We start from the raw sequence: 16,448 nt of genomic DNA, 5'->3' as shown, positions 1-16,448 counted from the left end.
TTGGAATGGGAAAAACTTCTAATTTCTTTTGGTTTGCTTTTCTCTCATCTTGTTGTCTAGGAAATGCCCAGACTCTTCCCTAATTTGGCATCAATTCAATGCACCAATTCTCAAACCTTCAGAGCAGAGAAGAATCCATTAAGCTCATTTCCATTTGTTCTAGCAACAAATCAGTATATAAAGACATGAAGAAAATAATTTTGAACTACTTTTTCCATTATCTAGTTCTCACTTCCTGCCATTTCCCATTTGCCTAGCCTGGCTTCTTTATTCTCCTTGTGTCTAGCCCATAGCAATTATATCAATATCTAGGAAAAAAGCATTAGGTTTTAAGATCTCAGGCTCCCTTTTGACAAAGGCTTTGCAATCCAGAGACACTAAGGGGAGAGGATTAAACTTCCATCCATTTGCCTTGAGGGGGTAAAAAAGAGAAATCAGAGAGAGGTTTCAAGAGATGCTTGTGTGATAACATTGCACACTCACTAGGCAGGGAAGTCTCAGATAAGATGTGTTTGCTTGGGAGTCATCCCAGTCACCAACTGGAACAGGTTCTCAAAAATTTGCTTTATGCACAACAGACTAGAAAGATTCCTTCAGGTCCTTTCCTCCAGAATGTCTGTTTGCTTCTCTAGACCTGTGCCATCTGCAGCTGCAATTTTTCAGACAGCAGGGAGGAGGAAGTGGCTCGATCCTGCACCCTGCTGAAGCTGTCCCTTGGCAGGGTGATCATCCCTGGCACAGACAGGGCAGTAGGTGGTAGGACCAACACCTGCCCCTGCAGCACCCCAGTCCTGGGGTCACTGTCCCTAAGGAGAGGGGGTGCAGGAGCCATTGCAGTCTGGCTCCTCCACCCTGAGCTGGCTCTGACCTTTCTGAGGACAAAGCTGAATGTGGCTGTGATTCAGCAGCCTCCTCTCCCTCGCCAGTAGCCGGTGACTAATTGTATTTAGTACCATTCTTCATTCTTGTTTTGGGGAGAGCAAACATAAACAGACTCAGCAGTAATTGTTGCCATGTCTCTACTGTTGCCTTCTCTGGCCAAGTAGGGGTTTTCCCACACACTCATAATTTTAGAGCAGCATTTTAAGTACTTTTTCTTATTTTTAAGAAATAGTGTGAACATTTCTTGACTGGTGGGAAAAAAAGGAAGGATACTTCAAAGAATAATTTCTGTTTTTGTGAAGACTGTGGGGGAAAAGTTTCTCTAACCTGTCTGCAGAAGAGGGCTTGTCTGCTCTGGGCAGAGAGTTCTGCCACAAAACAAAGAAGATTGTTTACCAGCACCCTGGAGAAGTCCACATCAGCCCTGGAAAGATCAGTTGTAAGGATGGTTTCACTAAGGACATGGCCCAGAAACATGGTGCCCCTGGAAACAGGTCTCCTGTTTGATGGTCTCTCCTGAGATGATCTCCATCGATCATCTCAAAGGCTGATGTGGAGAACTGTGGCTACTGCCACACATCCTGGCCTGGGAAGTACATACCTACAGACCTGTGGCTTCTCACGCATGCTTGTGCATAGACAGGTATCGCTGCACATAGTGATCCTATATTAGGGATCCCATTCCCACACCCCGTATTTGGTGGAAAGCTGTAGCTCATATCTGGAATGGATCTGAAAAGTTCTTAAGAGCTTCTTCTTCCTAGCTGGAGAACATACAGATTGGCCAGAGAAAGCAGGGAGAAGAGCAAAGAATGAGTGTGTGGTCAGCTGGACAGGACACTCCACTCAGGTTCTATTGGATATGTTGGTCATTATATAAAAATATTAAACAATTATAAAACAATTTATTTACTACCGATATAAAAATTAATGACATCATCCTCAAACAGAAGATTGAGATGATTTTATTTATAAATTTTATAAACACACATTTTTATGTATTTTAGAATATGTTTAACCCAAAGGTCACCAAGTCAGATGCTTTCCTGAGAGACAAGAGACCTTTGGTCCAGCTTTCACTTACGCAATACCCAGAGGATTGTTTAGTGACAGCAATGACAGTGACAGTGACAGTGCCCCTGCAAGGCAATCTGACCCAGGCCAGCCCCAAGCACAGACTGCCAGCCTTTGCAGCCTGCAATTAGGTGTTAAATTCAAGGTGTGGGGTTATCTCTGTGCTCTCTCTGCAAGCTGGCCAGTTGAAGGAGCAGATCTCTTGCTGCCAGACACGTGCCTGTGCTGTGCACCCAGCGTCTCCCACCACTGCTGGCTCTGGTGAAGGATCTGCCCCCCACTCTGGGAGCTGGGAGCTTTGGGGGTGATGCCTCATGCAATGCCCATGAAACACAGCATCTCAAGACCCAAACTCACCTGGTCCACATGCTGTGTAATACAGCATCAGCAAAGAGCTGTATGCAATTGAGTTCAACCTCATGCTGGCTGCAGCCATCCCATCAGATCTTTGCCCGGTGCAGTAATCCACAGGCTGCAGCAAAAGCCTCCATATGCCATGGGAGCACTGAAAGCTAAAAGCCAGCTCGTCCATGTTGTATTACAGTGCTGGGATAAGTTCATGTGTTGCTATTTCTGTTAATTTTGTGTAGCATACATGGATATTTTCAGGGGAGAAAATAGGTTTTCACATACTCTGATCTTCCCTTTGTGCCAAAAACTTCCACCTTGGTCTGGGCAAAAACTACCAGTGACCTTTTCTGTCTGTACTCCACTGTCCTGTTCTGAAACCCTATATTTCACTGCTGCTAATGCTGTTCGACTGTACCAGACTTTTAGAAAGCTGTTGGCAAAACACTAGCAAAAATCAAGGAAAAATAGATTTAGTATCTAAGAGTCCAGGTGGGCAACTGAGGAAAATGTCTGGCTGTGGAAGAAATCAGTAAGATAAGATAGTCAAGTGAAGACTGGAAATTACCCCTGTATATTGTATTTATGATTAATTTTCACTCAATAATATATGTAGCAGACCCCTATCACCTTTCTGTTGGATGTTTTTATCCACTGTGACAAAAAAACACTGACAGCATCCCCAGTTGTGATCAAGCAGATCCATCTGTCCTGCAGCAGCACTTTCCTCAGGAGAAGACAACTCACAAATCCCAATACTGGCAACTACATACTTACAAATTTCTCTTATGTAATGAAATACTCTGGAAATTATTTGTGAGCAAACAGTTCCCAGGGTATTTCATTACTCATTACAGATTTGCAAATTGCTCATGAATGATCAAATATTAATGTGTTGCTAGGGTGCAGTCCCAGAAGGGATCCACCGTTTTGATAAGCATCAGCCGTGCTCAGCGGGCACCCGCTCGCTCGCTGCTGTTCTCAGGACTCCTGCAGACCCATCGACTGCCACTGCAGAACGGGGAATGTCACTGAATGGTTGGCCATGTACTGAAGATTACTGGGCCACTCTAACCTGCTCGCTCAGACACTCATAGGAGAAAGCTGAACGCTTCCCACGTGTGGAGACTCCGTACAAAGGGCTGCTGGAGCCCGCGGGGCAGCGGGCACGCTGGCTCCAGCACGTGTGCAGCCCCGAGGTGGAGCAGACTGTTTTTCTGATACCATGTACATAACACTCCACCCAAGCCTCCCTGTGTAAATAAAAACTAAAGTCAAATCATGTCAGTAAAGAGTGGATTACACTGGTCACTGGGAGTGCTTGTGTATGTTCAGCCATAATCTATGATAAGGTGCTTGCCATAAAATTCCTCCTGGAGCCCGCAGTTCTCCTGGGAGCTGCAAGATGCCAGCAGAACCACCAGGGTTTTGCGTCACACAGTGGGGGCAGCAAGGGGGGCACTGAAGAATGGGTCAGAGACCCAGAAGGCTGCACAGGTCCCTGGGGCTATGGGGTCCCTCTTCGTTGCAGGAGACAGGCAGGAGCGCCAATTGCCACCAGCAGATATAAGGGGACAAAGTTCAGTTCAAAGAGGTAAAGGGTTGCAACCTTTCTACAGACAAAATTATCCCACAGTCAGTAAAGCACAGCAGCAATCAGGACAGATAACAGAGCGAGTAATGAAGACAGAGATTACAAAACTCCACAACCAATCCATCCCATAGCATAAAGCTGCTGTAAAGCAATTTTAACCCAGTCTATAAACACAATTAGAAACATTATGCTTTGCTACAAGATGTTTTTTAAAACAAAAACATATGGCAAGTCTCATTTGCATTATGATAAATGAATATCTGAGCAGGTCCCAAATTTGGTGCATTTTTTACAAACAGCAACAACAAATTTATTTCTGTTGTCTGTTGATGAAGAAAAAGAAAGTGTTTCCAGCTTCTGATATAAAGGCTTCACAAAAAAATCACTTACAAGTGAGTGTTTTGTACTTTTTATTCATGAAGAGGAAGACCCCCACATTTGGGCCTGTCCCATCCTGAGAGGGGACTGCTGGTCAGTGGAGGCTGGCAGAGCCTGGCTCTGCCCACCTACCTGGGAGTCCGTCCTGAGGGAACCACTCTCCTATCTGCTCTCCCACTACCAAACAGTCAGGTGGAATTGTGTTGGAAGAAATATAATTGTAGCTGTCCCCCAGAGTTGCCCAGGGGAAAAAATAATCAAATAAGGGAAAGGTTATTGTGGACTGATAACAGCTAGGGAGGCTGGGAACAGTACTTGTTGCCAGGGAGAGTTTGCTCCAGTGCAGGCAGGGCACCCTGCACCTCCAGCCCTGTGGACAGAGCAGAGAAAGGCATCCAGGGGAGGGAGAGCCGGAGCAAGGACAGAGATGAAGAGCTGCAGAGAGATTGCAGCCAGCCAGACCGTCACTCAGATGGTTGGGGTGAGATTCAATAAGGAGGTTTTGTGAAAAAACCATTGCATGCATTCATGTAATTAAAACCCTGACCCTCAGGCACTGTGTGAGACAGAGGGGAATGATGGCTGAGAGCACGGCTTTGGGCACTGGGTAGACTTAGAGAGCTGGTCTGCTGCAGGCTTAGCACTCTTGATTTCTTGTGTGCAAAAGCATAAAAGGCTTTAGGTGATGGAAACCTCCCACATCGCCTGCAGAAAGGGGCAGTTGCAGCCTAGGACAAGGCTCTAGAGCCAGGTGAGATGCTGCCCTGACAAACACACATCCACACTAATTTGGCCCCTGAATTGTGTCCAGCATGGGCTTTTGCTCCCCGTCACTAGCCACAGCCAGGGCAGCTGGGTCACTGCTCAAGGAAAACACTAACGAGATGGTCACCAGTGGTGGGACTGGGACTGAACGCTGACATTAACTCTCAATTCCCCTCCATGCTTTAGCCAAGCAAATGCCATGGCCAGGAGGGACTCCTCCAGAGCCTGCTGCAGCTCCTCAACAATGAGCCCACTTCCAGAGCAGGTACCCCGGGTAGAGCTCAACAAAGCCCTGCCAGCAGCAGGGACAAAACAGCCCCTGGGACCGGAATGAATTATGCACAACCTTAAGTATTTGCAGGATAGAGGCCTTAGCTCACTGGGTTAAAATACCAGAACAATATAAAACACCTCTACCTCTGGAACCCACTGCACTTCATAAAAATGCCTGGGACCCTGCTGGAGCTAAGCCATTGTCGATAGCCATAAAAAATTGGTTAATAAATCTTCTTCACTGATGAAATAGCTACTTCACAGCCAGAACTCAACAAATTGAGCATTTCAAAGCAACCTGCTTGACACAAGCCCTGATTTGCACACCAATACAAGCATCCCCAGCCTGGGCAGGACCCTGAGCCTGTTCTGTTCCTCCCTCCCCATTGTCGCAGCCAAGTGCCAGGAGGAGATTTAGTGCATCAATATTTTCCTTCCGAGGGACAAGAAGGGGATTTACATCTGCAACCTGCAGGCCTTTGGAGCGAAAAAGTCTCAAAAGGAGAGACTAGCCTGGCACTCAGCAGCCACACTGGCTACACCACTGGCACTGCCGAGGTGACAGTCCCCTGGCTCCAGAACCTCTCCCAGACAGATGCTAGTTCATCATAGTGCCTACTTTATTTCATCATAGTGTCTACCTTTTTTTGGTTGGAAAACAGGTAAAAATTAATGTTAAGAGAAAGGCAAGTGTTCATCACCTTGCTGCTCCACAGACACTGTCCTGAAATTTTAATCTAATAGGTAAAAAAGCAGTTACAGGAGAGGCTTCATTCTTAACACACTGTCACAACTCAGTATTTTTTAAACGCAGCCTATAGCCAAGTGGAGTGAAACAATACATTTCACCCAAACAATACATTTCACTCAAACAATACATTTCATTCCAAAAATACATTTTCCCAACTGCACAGCCGTTGATATATTTAAGTAGAGTGATAACTAGAAAGAGGAAAATAACATTTCAGTTTTAATAAAAAACTTCTTTAAAAATTGGGTCATCCTATATTCATGCCAGTGTGGGCTTTTATGAAGTCAGGGCTGACTTGTTCTCTTCCTTTCTGCCTACAGGGAAAAGAGCAGGGCTCAGCTGGGAGGCAGGACCTGCCTACCAGGCAGAAATATTTATTCAGTGAAAACTTGCATTTAAATATTGATGTTTCAACAGAACTTACTATTTGCTTAACCAAATGTTATAGATTTGCCTAGACAATCACAATGGGGAATTTTTAGGCCCTTTTAGCAACACTGAATGATTTAGAAGCAGTGATGAGCAAATCCTAAATTTTTCAAATCCACGTGATTTGTGGCTCAGATTTCACAGTAAATTGTTAGGATTTGGGTTTGCAAGACAGGTGTTTGGCATTTCTAACTCCCTGCTCCCTTTAGGAGACATCAAACCAAGCATTAAACTCCTGCGGTCTTGAAAGTTCAAGTCAAGGTGGTTTTTGTTTTGCTTTTCCCCCTGAAGGTCAGCTCAGGATTGAATCCTTTTGTCAAGGCTGGCTGGAGAGCAGAAGGCTCTGTTAATCTGCAGGCACTGCGGCTCCCTCCTGGCTTCCTTCCCTTGCAGTTTGTTTTACTTCAGGATTCACCCCCTGGGATTGTAAAGGCTGCAGATGAGGGTTAGAGGTGAAACAAAGAAAATGAGGTTGGGTGTTTATTTAGAGGGAGACAGAATTCATAATGTTGGAGACACTGGGCCCCTCCCAAGAGATAATCGTAATTTACCAGCACCTCTCCACCACTTGTTTTTTTCCCAGAAATAAAACACAGTGACAGATCCAAAACACTACTTCCCCAAGTAGCTTCTAGAACCAAAACAAGGGAGAGGGTTTTCTGCAAAGTGACCAGACACTGGAACAATACAAATATGCTTCCAGTGATCTCCATGAGAGAAAGTACCTGAAAAAAGAAATAAAGGAAACTTTGCCTCCTTCAGAGACTTTATTTTTTTATTCACTCAGCTTTTGCCTGATGGTTTTTTTTTTTTTCCTTGGTAGATTGCCTTCTTATCGCTCCCCTTTTTCATGAGAAGGCCAACTTTTGCTTTCATTTATTCACTGTAGAACGTCACTGACTGGTAGCTAAGGCACATCCCATCTCACACAGGCAGCCTGGTGATATATTTTCTCTTCTCCATACCTTGTTTTAGTTATCACAAGAGCAGCAAGAGAAGGTGCAGATGCATCCATTACACCTCAGAAAAAACCTTGCTCTTTTCCCAGGCTTTTTTTGGTGTTTGGCCTCTAGGGCATCATCCATTTGCAATGAGATCCCTGGATTTACAACAGAGCAAGCGGTTGTACAACAAAAACTGCATTCCGGGGTCCTGATAAGAGAAGACAAGCGTCCTGCGACCAGAGCCTGACCAGTCACCCCACCGCTAATCAGGCTGAATCCGCTGACGTCGGGGGTTTCATGCTAACACACACCGCGCTGAAAAATGAGAGTCGCGCTCAGCGCCGGCAGCGCAGCTCCAGCGCTCTGCTACCAGAAGTGGCTGCTCACTTTCAAGCTCTCCGCACAGCCTGTAATCACTCAATATTGGAACCAGATTTACAAGCTCTTTAGAGGAGAAGTTTGTGATTTCCAAAGCAGACGCATTTGGTATTTCAGAAAAAGGTCAAGCCCCCTGTGGAGTAAGGGGTTTTTAATAGAATCAGTTCAGCAGGAGTTAAGAGGAGACATACCAACCCAGCGGCTCGCAAAGCCGGGAGCGGCAGACACACAAGAAAAGCTACAGCCATTATTGTTTTGAGGAAAGAATCAGAGAAAGAGAGAGGCACGGGGTATGCCAAACTAAATCTTGGACATTTGATTTCATTTATTCCAATCCGAGCGACTTTCTCAGTTGGAAATAGAGGGCCGTCCTTACGATCCCAGGCTCGCAGGGGTTTCAAAGAAAGTAGAGCTTGTTATTGTCTGCAGGGGAAACCTGAGAGTGCTTAGCACAATGGCAAATCCAGGCTCTTAACTCAGATGCATTTAAAAGGATAGCCTTCGATTACTGTCTCACCTCTTCAGCCTCCAGCCCCTGGCCAGGCTCCTCAGCTATTAATGCTTGTTGCCTGCCTCACTAGGTTGGGTGAAGTGGCTGTCTAGGACTGCTTTGTTACATGCTGGTACAGCACCCAGCAGCCGGGAAGCGCGGGGAACATCACTAAGGACCCTCCTTATCACAGGAGTACAATTTTTTAAATAGTGCTGGGGCCTGCAGGCTGCATAAGCAGCCACTGCAGAAATACTGGCGATGAAGCTGGCTACTGCTGGCTCCAACGCCCTTTGGACTCTGCAGTCAGTGGTTTCAGTGAAAAGATTTGGGGCTCATTCCATAACTCACATAGCTGCTGCCAGACAGACACCAGAGCTCCTAACACAGTTTCCTGAGTATAAAGGTTTAAAAATAAATTGGAAATCCAGATTTCAAACTGTCCTGGTTTTGGCTGGGATAGAGTTAATTTTCTTCTTAGAAGAAAGCTTAGAAGACTCATAGCCCAGAAACTCCTAGGCCATTTCTGCCACCACACCTAAACTCCAAGTACCACACCAGGTAACAGAACCCCAGGAGATGGCAGCTGCTAAGCCAAGCCCCAGCCCCATTGCTCTGTGGCCCTGCTGCCATGACTGCAGGGGATGGCAAACAAGCTCTTCTTTAAAACATCCCCACAGCAAGGGGCCAATTAGAGCATCCTGGTCTTACTAGCCTTTTAATGGCAAGCATAAATAGGCCCTTATGTATTCAAATCAGCAACAAATGAGTAGTGAAGGTCACTGGATGCTTAAATGACTATACAACATGCTCCCTCTGATTGCTGGAGAAAGCACTTAAAAGGTTTAGCCATTAGATTTTTCTAACTTGTCTACTCACAATAACTACTGGTACAGCTACAGACGGCATTTCAGGTTTGTCTCTTTCAACATCAAGTCCCCAGTCAGCCATTCCAAAAAAAAATTACGCTTGGCAGAGCAGACAACTGCCCTAGATTTTCAGATCAGTGTAAAGGAAGGGCAGAGCTCTTATAGGAAAGCAGCGCTTTGAAAGGTCAGCCAGAAGACCACAGGCCAGATTCCAAGAGAAGTTGTGGCCACGTAATTTCTTAAACTTCAGCAGCACAAAGAGGTAGAAATCAGATGTAATTCTCTGCTTAAAAAGCAGCTCTCCAGGCATGCTGAAGTAGTAAGAAGGGTCAGCAGCTTGAGGTACACAGATGAAACTAATCCTTCTAAACTGCACTTTAATATTGCAAACATGGGCACAGTGGGACCTCGGCATTTCCAAGGCTCTCACTGCACTTGGCCCATGTGAGTGTTTAACTGTAGAGGTAAGTTTGCAGTTTCAGTACCTCTGTTTGCACAGCCGAGTGACCAACTTATCTCCAACAAGAACCCTACCACATCGTTTAAGCGTACTTTTGAGAACATGAGCCTGTGACTTAGAGGGGCAGGTTTTCCTTGCTTACATCCCTATGCATTTCAGCCTGCACATCCCAAAGCAATCTACCACAGCAAACAGCACACGATCAGAGCATTGCTGCAAGGCTGTTGTAACCCCGTGTGTGCCATCCCCTTCTCACTGCTGGCAACAGTAGCACCTCAGCATCGCAGCCAGAACAGGAGGCAGAAGCATTTCTAAAGCTCCTTAAAACATAGATGAATACTAGACTCGTGCCAGGTTCTGTCTTCTAAAGCAGCACTTCGGATACTTCTTTCACCATGATGTGGCTTCAGCCTTTTAAGCAAGTATACTTCCAATTACTGCAAATTCTAATATAGCAAGAAAAATACAATAAATTCCTTTAATAATCCAGAGGTTGTTTGTTTTTAGCAACTAAGCATTGAATAAGAATGAAATTATAAAGTGCTGCCAACTAGCAGGAGTAAGAAGCAACTAAGTGCACAAATATTGGCCAGGAAAAGCCACCTATGCAAGAACAGCATAAAGGAGGAGCCAGAGATTAAAGTACAGTGTTGTTTCTTCAGTCCCACACAAAACTAGGAGCATATGATACTTAGCTACATGATAGAAGAGCAAGGCAGATGCTTTCCACTGTGCCCAGAGGGGTTATAAACAGAAAAAAAAACCCCCACCAAACCCAATTGGCAGTGCGGTTTTGGGGTTCCCTCTCCTCCCCCCCCCAAAAAAAATTGGGTGTAAAAAGTACAAAAGGAAAACAGATCATAGAAACAAGAACTGTGAGACAAGGGAGGAAAACCAGCTGTAAAGTATTAGGAGTCACTTTCCGACACATTTTGCACAGAGGAAGTCTTTCTTCATTAACAGAGGAAGACAAAGTTATCACACAAAGCTCTGGAAGAATTTACTGAGGTTATGAACAAAACACAACAGCCAAGAACCAAGCATGTGGGTTCACTGCTGTTTGAAGCATAAAACAAAGCTGCCACCTTCATTCTCAAATAACCACCTAAAGTCCTTTGCAAAGTAGGAAAAGAGTCTGCTTTCAGAATATAATTGGTATGCCTGGCATTACCATGTACACCTTGATTTGTTTTCTACTGTCATCCACAAGAAAACCCATTTTCCAAAACAGAAATCACAAGCAAGTTTCAGAGAAAAATATATATATTTTAAAAAATCTTTACAATAAGTCAGGAAACATAGGAGCTTGCATACAGTTTATTATAATAACTCAGTTCTCAGCTCCCTACAGTTCAGATAACCCTGGTGACAGTGTTTACAACTTCTAACTTTTGCTTTCACAACTCTGAAGCAAACAATACATTTGAGTGTATTTTACTCTGTGCAAATAAGACAACTTTTGGAATCCTTCAGAAGAAATATCCAAGATTCTGTTTGCAGAGGTCCTTTGTTTCTCAAAGATGATTTATGAGAGTTTTTGTTTCAAGATAAAGTGCTCCTGTCCAGCAGAACCCAAAGGCCTTCAAGAGTTCAGAGAGTAAGTTTAGCTCAGATTAAAAAATAATTGGTCATACAAATTCCAGCTTTCCATGTCCGCTGTACATTCCCCAGTGGACTAGTGAAAGAATTTTATCATTGCTGAGGTCTGAATGTCTCATTTTATCACAGGTCATGCAGCAGTTCTCGTGACCAGTCACAGGCACCATGCATTCCAAGTCCAATTTTGCCACCTGCCCTTTTTTCGAATGATGTCCATGAAAACTGTAGTGCAAACGAGAGAGCATTTGCTGTCGCTGATCTTGCAGTCTCTTGTTTTCACTCCTGAGCATCCTCAAGGCCAGCATGATAAGGAGCACCAAGATTAGCCCACCAGCTATTGGAACAGCAATTACAGCTGCCCTGAACCATAACTCTTTCGAAGAAGTCAATTCTTGCACCTTGGTGATGAGATTCCTGCTGCTGTCATGTTGATATCTGCTCCCTTGTCCTGCAAAGGGGAAAGGTGTGAAGCTTATGTCAGGATTTATATGTACACTGATTTACATACAAACACCTCCCTTAAATCCCACACTGACAATTTTAAGGAGCAACTGCTACACACTCCATTATCTACAGAAAATACCCCTCTAAAGAAAAATATTCGTTTTCAAGTCTGCTTATAACATGGAATTTCTTACCCCAATAGCCAGCTGGACTAGGAACACCACTGCCACTGACTCTTACACATCATATCAAGATGGCAAGAGAAACTTCCAGTATTAATGCAGACAAAAAAAAGCTAATTGGCTGACATGTTCCCCTGCATCCAGCCACCCACTTCTCCCTCTGGTGTCTCCACTTACATTAACAACTAAATCAATAACAGCAGATGCACAAGGTTTTGACTGCAGCTGGCCTGATGGCCAGAAGATGGGTTTCACTGAAGCTTTATTGCCCTACCTGAAGCATCACCCCTGGAAGGAGACAAAACATCATGTAATCCTCTGTAATTGCACATATCTTCATGACAGCATTCCAATGTGGACATGGTGGTGGTGCCAGAGTGGTTTTGTGCTTGTTTGGCTTGGCAGATATCAGCTGTGCTTGCAATAGAGTCCAAGCAGCCATGAGTAAGTGGGGAATGTGTATTCTGAGGATCAAGCAGTCTGGAGAAGCAGGCACTAAGCTCAGATTTGCACATATAGCCAGTTGCAACACAGTGTGCAGCATCACAGTAGCATCTGATTTCACCTAAAAAACAAAAATTGTGCAAGAAACGTAAGAATTTGGTCCTCTAAGGACACCTCACAATATATCCTTATGAGCCACACACATCACACAACCGAACTCGGTGCCAGTTTTGAGATAGTTCTCTAGGCTGTAGAGCCACAAGAGCTGGGGCTGTTCCCTTCCCATCACTGTACAGGGCCTGCCTCTTGAAACCTTAATCCTTGTAAACGCCTTGGGGCACTTGCTTTAATGACTACTACTATAGTCCTTTGAATTAAAGCAAGAGCATTTCACTAAAACAGGGACTGGGGGAGGGCTTGGGGGGGCAGGGGGGAAGGTCACAGTGACTTTTTTTTCCAAGATAAATCACTAACAAGACCATTTTATAGCTACTTCCACTCGCTGTCAGCTGCTGCATTTAACCACACTTAAAGTGAAATACCAATTCTAAAAGAAACACCCACTTTCAGTCCTAGAAGAAAGTCACATCTACGTTTTTAACCATTACTCCAGGAACAGCATTCTATTTTTCTAAAAGTAACATTTCTTTTAATTGCACATAAGCCCACAACAAGAATACCAGGCTTAAATATTTATGTGACAAATGAAAAAGGAAAACTCGGAACTGCTAAATTGTTTATTACCTCTCAATACTGCTCCAAAATTTAAAAGGTTTAACTAACACCTTATAAAGCTATTAGCTAAAACCATTACCATCTAAGTCTCTCTGTCAGGAAGGTTTTACGGTGTGAAACTGAGCAACTATTTCTAACTTCTACAGAAAGAAAATCTTTAACTAGTTCTTCACGCAAAAAGACTTCTTAATCAATATTATAGAACAAAAAGTTCCAGTTTATAATTATTCTGCTCACCAGAGACAATGACTCTCAACTCAAATGTGAAGTTTCTTAATGGAGTGAAACTGCAAGGCTAAAGGCTCCCCCTTGCCTCTCCCCAGTTTCACATGCAATCGAACATGCATTAGAAAAGAGGAAACACTTAAGACTGAAAATCCTTTACCAGCTCTATGAAAAATATCAGGAAACCTCAAGAATTTCTGAAGGAAGCGATAAAAAAGTTCCCTTCATAAAATTCTTCATTTTGTGCACTCCAAACTGCTCTGGTATGAATTAAACATGTCCTGTGTTGTAGCAAAAACTTACTCTTTCTAGGCAAGTTACAACTCAAACATAATTCAATGTGCCATCGAGCCAAGGTTTAAGAGGAAGCCAGATTTTGGAGACATCCTTGGAAGAATGGACTTAAAACTACCTCTGGTGTGCCTACTGTACTTGCCACCACAGTAGCACCAAGGCTTCCAAAGTTGACTGAACAGTCAGCTGTCTTCCTCCTACAGCATGCATTTCAAAAAAATCAGTCTACAGGCTTTCCTGCTGCCAGCCCTTCTTATGATGTTACCTACCACCTATACCTAAAAAAAAAAAACCCCAACTGTTCTGCAAGATGTTAAAAATCAACCCAAACAAGTTAGCTTCCCCTCGTCGGGCTACCTTAATACTTTCCCCGAAATGCTACTACAAGCTCCAAGCCTTGAAGTTCCCGCTGCTCTTTAATAACTCTGCTTAATAGAAGCCAAATGATGGAGTGTCTCACTGTCTCCAGTCCAATTCCCTTGGGGTTTCAGACCAAATAACCTAATTTTTAATGAATTCACACTCACTGTCATCCAGCATGTTACAGAAAAAAACACTCAATTTTCTAGGCATTCTATATGAGGTCTCCCCCTACCCCTCTGAAAAAATGGTTTTCATAATTTTTGCACTGTTAAGTGTAAGACACAAACATGGCACAGTACCAAAGCTGACTGCTCTTTCATGAGCCCCAGCACAGTACGGGAGTAAAGAGAAACAATACACATACTTTCATTTTAACTCTTATACAATCACGTTAAAAAATCTACATTTTATTGCCCTAAGACAATCTTACAAACAAAATCTGACAGGCTAGTCATCAGGTTAATTCAACTGCTTTTTAATTAAAGCCACGTTTTCAGTGAAACAAAATGGACTTTTGTATTACTGTATTTCTGTCAATTCATAAAGTTTCTTCCTGTGCTATGCAAAAGGCCAGAAAGGGTATTTAGTATTTTGAAACAGTGAACAATGCCCTTCTGTTCCCTCCTCTTTCTTGTTACTGTATATAGCTATTAAAGAAAAATGTCTGCTTTTAGTCAAGATGGCTACAGGAGACTGCAGGCTTCTCTTAAAGCTTTTGAAGTCAACAGCAGCCAGAAGTCTGTGATCCCCTAATTATATCATTATCAGGCACATAGTTTCAGTATCTGCGACTTCACATCACTCAGTCACTCCCTGTTCTGCCCGCTTTGATGGGGCCAGCAGGCTCCCCCCTGCACGCTGCAAGGCTGTTATTTAGGGTTAATTACAGCCTTCCTTCCAAAATAAATAAATACCGTCGCACATCACCACCACGCTAACTTACCCCTCACCCTCCTCCCCGGAGCACGACGATTACCGGCAGCCAGCGGGTCGCCTCTGCCCCCGAGGGCGCTCCCCGGGCGGCCAGACCACGGAGCACAGCCCCCAGAGCCCCCACCGAGGGCAGCCCCCAGAGCCCCCAGCCCCCCGCGGGCAGGGACAGCGCCGGGCGCGGCTGCCCCGCCAGGACACGGCGGGGCCGTGACTGCCCGGCACCGGCGGCCAGGTGGGAGGGGAGGGACAGAGGGGCGGGAGGCACATGCCCGGCGGCTCCGCCGCCAGCACCGCTCGGCGCGGGGTCCCGAGACAGCGCCGGGCCCGGCCGCCCTCGGGCGGCAGCTCCCGGGCACCCCGCTTCCGCCGGCACGGCCCCGCGGACCACGAGCCCCGCAGGCGCCCCGGCTGCCCCGCCGCAGCCCCTCACCTCTGGTGAGCAGGACGGCCATGGCGCACAGCTCCAGTTGCAGCCAGATGAAGATGTAGCTGGAATGGCGATCCATTTACCCGGCGCCGCTCGTCACAGCCCGCAGCGCAGGCACGGCCGAGCCGCCGTCGCCCGCCCCTGCCCCGCCGGAGCTCCGAAGAGCCGCTCGCCCGCGGGCAGAGCCGTGGTGCGGCCACCGCTGCGGCGGCGGGCCAGGGGGACGGCCGCGGCTCTCCGCCGTTCCCTCGCAGCTCCGCCGCGGCCGCAGGAGCAGCAGCAGGAGCGGCGGCGGCGGAGCCCGGCGGGCGCTGTCTCACTGACACGGCGGCGGCGGCGGCGCCCGCCCCGTAAATACGGCCGGCGCCGGGCGCGACTGGGCCCCGCCCCTTCTCCCCATTGGCTGCGTCTGCCGCGTGTGGGCGGAGACTCGTTCCGCCCCGCCCCTCCGGCCCCGCGCCGCGACCCGAGCCCCGCCCGCGGCGCCCCCGGGCGGCGGCGGCGGCGGCGGCGCCGGGCGGGCCGGGAGCGCGCTGGGGTCTGCGTTCGGCGATGGGCTCTGAGCGCCGGAGCCCCGGAGACCTGCCGGAGAGACCGCTGGCGGCACCGAGCGCCCTCGCTCGCCGCCTTAGGTTCGGGGCTCTCCGGGGGCGGGGGAACGGGCGCCGCTGGGTCCCCGAGGTAATTCCCTACGGAGGCGGCAGCACGGGGTTCCACTAAAAAACATCATGTTCTGACTGCAAGTTCGGCGGAGCCACGATGGATGGGTGGATGGGTGGATGGGTGGATGGGTGGATGGATGGATGGAGGCATGGAGGGATGAGCTGCCCGCACGCCCAGGTCGCGGTGACAGGCAGCGCCGGAGCGGAACGAGGCGGTGGCCGAGCCCTCCCGCCCGCGCCCGCTGTCCCGGCGCTGCCGCCAGCCCTGCCTGTCCGCTCCCGACCCGCAGGGCTGCACGAGGGTGCAGAGATGTTGCCCGAGCGGGAACAGCGGCAGTTCCACTGCAGCCGGGGCTTTTTTCCCGGGTTTATGGAAATCCTGCGCTTGGGCTTGGCGCAGCGCGGAGCCGGCAGCCGTCGGCTGGAGCCGCGGAGCAGCTGGGGTGTCCATCCCCGGCGCCACGCCGGTGCACCGGCCTGGGGTCCACCCTGCGGCTCGGGGGCT

At 47.1% G+C, this 16,448-nt stretch overlaps 1 protein-coding gene across 1 annotated transcript; it reads right to left on the bottom strand.

Annotated features, from left to right (window-relative positions):
• Positions 1-10,924: 10,924 nt before the first annotated feature.
• On the bottom strand, positions 10,925-15,601 carry BAMBI (BMP and activin membrane bound inhibitor). The gene is made up of 3 exons (XM_068172349.1): positions 15,285-15,601; positions 12,135-12,425; positions 10,925-11,682 (listed from the first exon to the last, which is right to left on the bottom strand). The coding sequence occupies exons 1-3, from the start codon at positions 15,358-15,360 to the stop codon at positions 11,264-11,266; spliced, it is 786 nt and encodes a 261-aa protein (XP_068028450.1). The 5' UTR covers positions 15,361-15,601; the 3' UTR covers positions 10,925-11,263.
• Positions 15,602-16,448: the final 847 nt, after the last annotated feature.

Source organism: Anomalospiza imberbis, chromosome 1, assembly GCF_031753505.1.
Source record: "Anomalospiza imberbis isolate Cuckoo-Finch-1a 21T00152 chromosome 1, ASM3175350v1, whole genome shotgun sequence".
NCBI lineage: Eukaryota > Metazoa > Chordata > Aves > Passeriformes > Viduidae > Anomalospiza > Anomalospiza imberbis.
The sequence above is the reverse complement of the archived record's forward strand: the minus strand, read 5'-3'. Positions and strand labels throughout refer to the sequence as shown.